The sequence below is a fragment of the Marmota marmota genome, unplaced genomic scaffold, assembly GCF_001458135.2.
Source record: "Marmota marmota marmota unplaced genomic scaffold, marMar, whole genome shotgun sequence".
Lineage (NCBI taxonomy): Eukaryota > Metazoa > Chordata > Mammalia > Rodentia > Sciuridae > Marmota > Marmota marmota.
This window is the reverse complement of record NW_026000241.1, coordinates 6,162,956-6,168,854: the sequence shown is the minus strand read 5'-3', so window position 1 is coordinate 6,168,854 and position 5,899 is coordinate 6,162,956. Positions and strand designations below refer to the sequence as shown.

The 5,899-nt window shown below is 50.3% G+C and overlaps 1 protein-coding gene across 1 annotated transcript in view; it reads left to right on the top strand.

The window, feature by feature from the left end:
* Unc13a (unc-13 homolog A) overlaps positions 1-5,899 on the top strand; it is a gene marked incomplete at its 5' end in the record, with an annotated part of 49,810 nt that overhangs the window by 8,869 nt on the left and 35,042 nt on the right. Inside the window, 3 exons of the mRNA XM_048795361.1 lie at positions 1,210-1,505; positions 1,928-2,036; positions 4,082-4,128. Of these exons, the coding sequence (XP_048651318.1) occupies positions 1,210-1,505; positions 1,928-2,036; positions 4,082-4,128 (452 nt within the window). The remainder of the gene's footprint in view (positions 1-1,209; positions 1,506-1,927; positions 2,037-4,081; positions 4,129-5,899) is intronic.

Here is a 5,899-nt window from a genome sequence, read left to right as displayed (position 1 = left end):
GAAGTCCCAGCAGGGCGGCTCCTCTCCTGGCCTCCCTGGGTGTGCCCCACTCACAGCATGCAGGGTGAGCCCAGTGTCCTCAGCACCTGCCGGACAGGCCTCATGCAGCCCCTGCCCCTGTGCGTGCTGATGCCAGTGTGGCTTCCGGACTTACCAGGCCCACCCAGTGTCCACAGACCCTCTCCCTCCTTCACTGTGGTCCCCAAGGACCTTTGCTTCTCTCCCAGCTCTGAGTGCACAAGTCACTTGCAATAGAAGGTCTTCACTTAAAAGATTGGAGGCTGGAGAGGAAGAGGAGCTGGGGACCCACGGGTGGCCAGGGCTTTAGGGAATCCCAAACAGCTGCAGCCTTTGAAGTGGCACCCCCTTTCTCCACAGAAAGACTTAACTGGGCTTCTCCAGAAATCCTCACCCAGACTGATTTTAGGACTCTCAGCAAAAGAGTCTCTGCAAAAGAGTCCAATGTAGATAAACTTCCTATTTTCGTGTCACCCTGCTTACTTGGCCACTGGCTGAGAAGATACCAGCACTCCAGGTGCTGGACACCCCCTTACTAGTTATCACAAACGTCTCCAGTATAGTAGTTTGAAGAAATGTGCAAACAAGGCCTCTGGCCTTGAGCTGGGCTTCACAGAGATGTCTACGTTTTTAAGATAAGTTACAAATGGGCTCCATGGTAACAGCTGGCAGGGGAGGAAAGAGAGGGGAGAAGAAGCTCCCCCCTTCTCAGGTGTTGTCCTTGAAGAGTTAACTTGCCCAGAACAGTGAGAGAAAAAGCTGATTTCATGTGAACTTCTGCAGACTGTGAACTGCTGAGCCCCTCCCCTTACATGCTGGGTATAAAACTCTGAAACTCCCTGAACTCGGGGTTCAGGGGATTGATTGATTACAGCAAAAGCTGTGCCCTCTGAGCCTGGCTGCAGCCAAATAAAACTGTTTCCTGCTGTCTTCGGGTCCTTGCCTTGTCTGTCCCTACAACACCTCCAGGGTTCAATGACCAATCAAACTTAAGATCTTCTGGGGACACATGTTTACTAAGATTTTCTCATTGTCTGTGGTTGGCCTTGTGAGGGAACCTGCCCCTTCTCTCAAGAAAGATCAGCTTTTCTATTCTAATACTTAATGTGCAGTATCAGATAAAGAGACAAGAGGTGTAGTTTATGACACAGTGGAGCACTTCACAGTCTATGAGAATGAATCAGAGTGCAGAGTCAGGCACAAAGCAGCCCATGGGGAGGAGGAGCAGGGGACAGGGAGGAGGAGGAGGAGGAGGAGGAGGAGGAGGTGCCCGACGACCTGGGCAGCTATGTCCAGCAGGAGTCAGTTGCAGCGGAGCCCAAAGACTTCAAGCGCCTGAGCCACCCGCCAGCTGCTCCTGAGAAGGAGGACAAGGCCCCCGCCTTGCCCACGGAGGCCCCCGATGTGCCCAAGGCGACCTCCAAGCCACCCACACCTGAAGAGGTGCCTGGAGCACCCGAGCCTGAACCCCCCAAGGCTGAGGAGAGGTAACAGACGGGGCTGAGGGGCTTGGAGGGGCTGGGTCAAGGTCATGGGTCAGCAAGGCCATGAAGGGTGTGATTGTGGACCTGGGCAGTTGTGGGTCTGGAGTGTCACAGGGCCGTGCATTTATTGAAGGACTCAGAGGTGACAAGGTGGGTGAGTGGGTTCATGAAAGGCTCTTAGGGGCGTGACCTTAGGGCTGCTGAGACAGGAGAGGCCTCAGAGCATCTGAATGACCAGGGACAAATGGAATTACCAAGGGTCAGAGGGGCCAGGGGGTTCTGGCTGTGAAGGGATCAGGGGGGTGAGTCCGGAGGGTGATAGCGATTCTAAGGAGCCAGAGAGGCCACAGCGTGCATGGCTTGGAAGACAGAGGGTCAGGGGAAGGGATCATGGCCCTGGCAGCTCATCACGTTCCCTGCCTCAGTTTCAGGCCACGGGAGGATGAGGAAGGCCAGGAGGGTCAGGACTCCATGTCCAGGGCCAAGGCCAACTGGCTGCGAGCCTTCAACAAAGTGCGGATGCAGCTGCAGGAGGTGAGTCAGCAGGCCCGCAGCCCCGCCCACACCAGCTTGACCACGCCCAATACCACACCCTCACGCAGCTTGACCCCACCCACTGACCCGTTCAGGCTAATTGGCCACGCCCAACTCCCCTCTCCTGTTCCTGCTGGTATTCCCACATCCCGCCGCGCCTCGCCCACCCTGACCCTTTCCTGCCATAGCTTCCTCATGCTGCGCGCCACCTCGCACCCTTGCCAACTTGATCCCTGTGCCCTGGCCTTGCCCACACCCAACCTAAAGACAGCTTGGCCACGCCCATTTCCCACCTCCTGCAGCCCTGCCTTCGCTGCCTCCACAGCCAAATTGGCCCACACCTGCTTGGCCCCGCCCATTGCTGCTCTGGCCTGCTGGGCAGTGCTGCACCTTTGCAGACAGGGGATGTGAGGCTGGGAAAGGAAGGTCAGAGACCCCAGGCTTTAGCCTCCTGGAGGTAGGCACGGACAGGAGGCCAGAAGGAGGTGCCCAGCCAAGTCTTCCGTTAAGGGCTTCTGCTTGGCACAGGGAGGACTTTCAAGGACGTTAGGTGGAAAAAGAGGAATTTATTATGAGAGTTAGGTTAATACAGGGGAGGAATATTTATGTCTTTAGGGGCCTAGGCTGAGATCTCCAGGAACTGAGGTGCCACCTCTTTTTACTCCTTGCTGGCTGGTAGGTGTCTTGAGCCTTGAAGGCAGAGAGAGCCTAGGTGGAGTTATCCCTGTATTCTAGTTTTGGAAGAACCACTTCTCAAATGATCAACATGTCAACATGCAGAGCTGAGCAGAATCTGACCCAAAGATTAAGACAGCAGGGGAGACAGACACCAGTAGGCATGGATGCCTGTAGGACCAAGGGAAGAGTCGGCGTTTTCCCAAAAAGTGACCTTCAGGTCCTGGAAGAGTAACCTAGGCAACTGTCATGATCACATAGCCAGACGTCAGGGATGTGATCTACAGCAAAGCTAGTGGGAGACTAACAATGTATTTCCCGGCTGCATGCCCTCCAAGATTAGTGATTTTTAGATCTATTAAGAGAAAGTGAAGCCAGAGGGTTTATTTAGGGTTTTCCCTGTTAAAAATTGTAGGTCATTGTCCAGATTAGAGAAAGATGTGAGGTTGGGTCAGCATCAGAGAAGAAATAAAGTGAAAGATTTCACTTCTGGGTTGACTGCAAATGGGCAGTGGGGTTGAAGCCATTCATTATTCCTTCATTCCGCCCACCAGGGCTGTGTCATCCACAGTGACCTTTCAAGCTGGGGTGAGGCTGGCAGAAGACCCTAAACAAACACCTGAGACCATTGAATAGCAAAGTCTCAGAAATTTCAAACCAAATGCCTTATTTGTTTTGAAATGGAATTTTATATTATTTTTGACTAATCAAAACATTCACATGATTCTAAATTTGAAAGAGAAGAAAGAGTATTTAGTAAAAAAAAAAAAGTCTATTGAGTAACTTTCTATAAGTCAGCAAGTTAAATGCAGCCTTCACTGTTGCTGGTGGAACTAGTGATATGACAAGAAAAATAAATTTGGGCAGGTTAGCTGGGTTTCACAGAAGAACATAAAACTACCCCCAAGGTGATCAGGAAAGCTTCCTAGAGGAGGTAACACTTAAAGATGAGTGACATTCTGGCTGGGTGTGGCTCAATGGTGGAGCACTTGCAAGGTCTGGGTTCCAGCACCACAAAGGGAAGAAATTGGATATGCAAAATATTTCATCATTATTTCAGAAGAGCACTGCTTCCTTTAATCCCAGAGCTACAGAGGACAAGCTCTTGTTGGGGATGATGCTAACAAACCCCCAGGTTTGACAAATGAGGTTTGATTGAGGTTGGTGACAGAGAGAAATCTCCCCCAGCCCACTTTAAAGATGGACAAACTAAGGCTCAGAGAAATCTGGAGAACTCCCTAAGGACACACAGCTGGGAGTAGGACCCAGGTTCCTGACTCCAAGCTCAAAGGGGAGACAGAATTGAATTGCAGTCTGCCGTAGGATTGGAGGACAACCACACTGACCATGTCCATCTGTCTGTCCCGCAGGCCCGAGGAGAAGGAGAGATGTCCAAATCCCTTTGGTTCAAGGGCGGGTAAGAAACAGTACTGAAGGAAATGGAAGTAATTTTTGAACTCATAGCTTAAGGCTCATCTGCATGTGAGGGCCAGCCTAGTGGGGACGACGGGTGGCCTCATTTAGAGAGGAGACGGATATTGGGCAAGGTAATATGGCCAGGACATGGTGGTGCGTGCCTGTAATCTTAATTACTCAGGTAGCTGAGGCAGGAGGGTAGCAAGTTTGAGGCCAGCTTGGGCAACTTAGCAAGACTCAGTCTCAAACTTAAAAAGGGCTGGGGTGTAGCTCAGTGGCAGAGCACCCTTGGGCTCAATCCTCAGTAATGAAGGTGTTAAAAATAATGTGGCCACGACCTATGGCCCTTAACCACACTCATATGCTAAAGATGGCAATCTTTGAACTGATCTAAAGATAGTGAATAATTGAGAGGCTCTGCTGCTTTTAGGTTATGGATGGGGAAACTGAGTCCAGAGAGATGTGTGCTCTGTTTAAGGAACTTGTATAGTTCAAGGCCATTTCTCCTTGGAAAATTGTTTTGTTTTGTTTTGAAATTGGGTCTCCCTATATTGCCCGATATTGCTGGCCTCGAATCACTGTGCTCAAATATCCTCCTGCTTCAGCCTCTCAAGAAACTGAGACTCCAGGCACGTGCCACCACACCCAGCAGAAATAAATTTAAGATAAAGCAGAAACGAATTCCCACGTCCTCCATCTGCAACCCTGGAGCACATTTTTTGCTTCGATTCTGTTTTTAAATTTCTCAGATTCTCGCTACAGTTGATGGCTTTTCAATTGACGACAGTCATTTAGACTTAATTGGAGCATGCTGTCGGAGCTGACGTCTTAAGATTTGCAGGGGTATTGGCTGGTGTTACCGGATGCACAAGATAATTTTTAATGACATTCGTGTTTGAAAATAGCAGCAAGAGAATGACCTCTTTCCCTTCCTTGCACATCCTTTGTGAACAGAGGCAGGGAGATAAGTGGCTATGATTAAATGAGCCGGTGCCCCTGCTGGGGATTGCCCCCGATGCAGAGCCTGAGATGGGGATTCCTGCGCTAGTGATTTATGGGACAGGGGCTCTCAGGAGAGACCTGCGAGGCAGGCCGTGCTGGGCCAGGGAAGCAGCCCAACACACTTGTGGTCCAGGCGCCTTTTAACTCTCAGTCTGGAGCCACTGGGAGGCCTCGTCCACAGTCATTGGCTGCCAGGGATCTCCCATTGACCAATGGGAACCTTCAGAAAGGAGCCACGCCCTGAAATCTCAAAGGATGGCCACACCTCTCAGTAAGAAGGGTTCTGAGAAATCACTACCACATCTGCCACTGCAGCCGTTTTTTGGAAGCTGAGGCAAAACTGTGAAAAGGCAATAATAGCGCAAACAATTCCTGTTCTCGCTTCCATCATCTTGGGACTCACTCCTTAGATAGATTTTACAAATGCACACGTATTTCCAATGTTGAGCATCAGAAAGTTTCCCTATATATTTTAGTATAGCATTGAGACTTGCTTTAATTAAATTTCTCATTTAATGCGGACACCTGCATCATCGCCCCATTTCCCAGCCATGGAAGTTGAATCTTCATTTCCTAGAGCTGCTGTAATCAATTATCACAGACTCAGTGGCTTAAAACAATGGGAATTTATTCTCTCACGGCTCTGGAGGCCCGGAGTCTTAAATCAAGGTATTGGTGGGGCCATATGTCCCGTGAAATCTGTATAGGGACAGTCTCTCTCTCTCTCTCTCTCTCTCTCTCTCTCTCTCTCTCTCTCTCTCTCTCTCTCC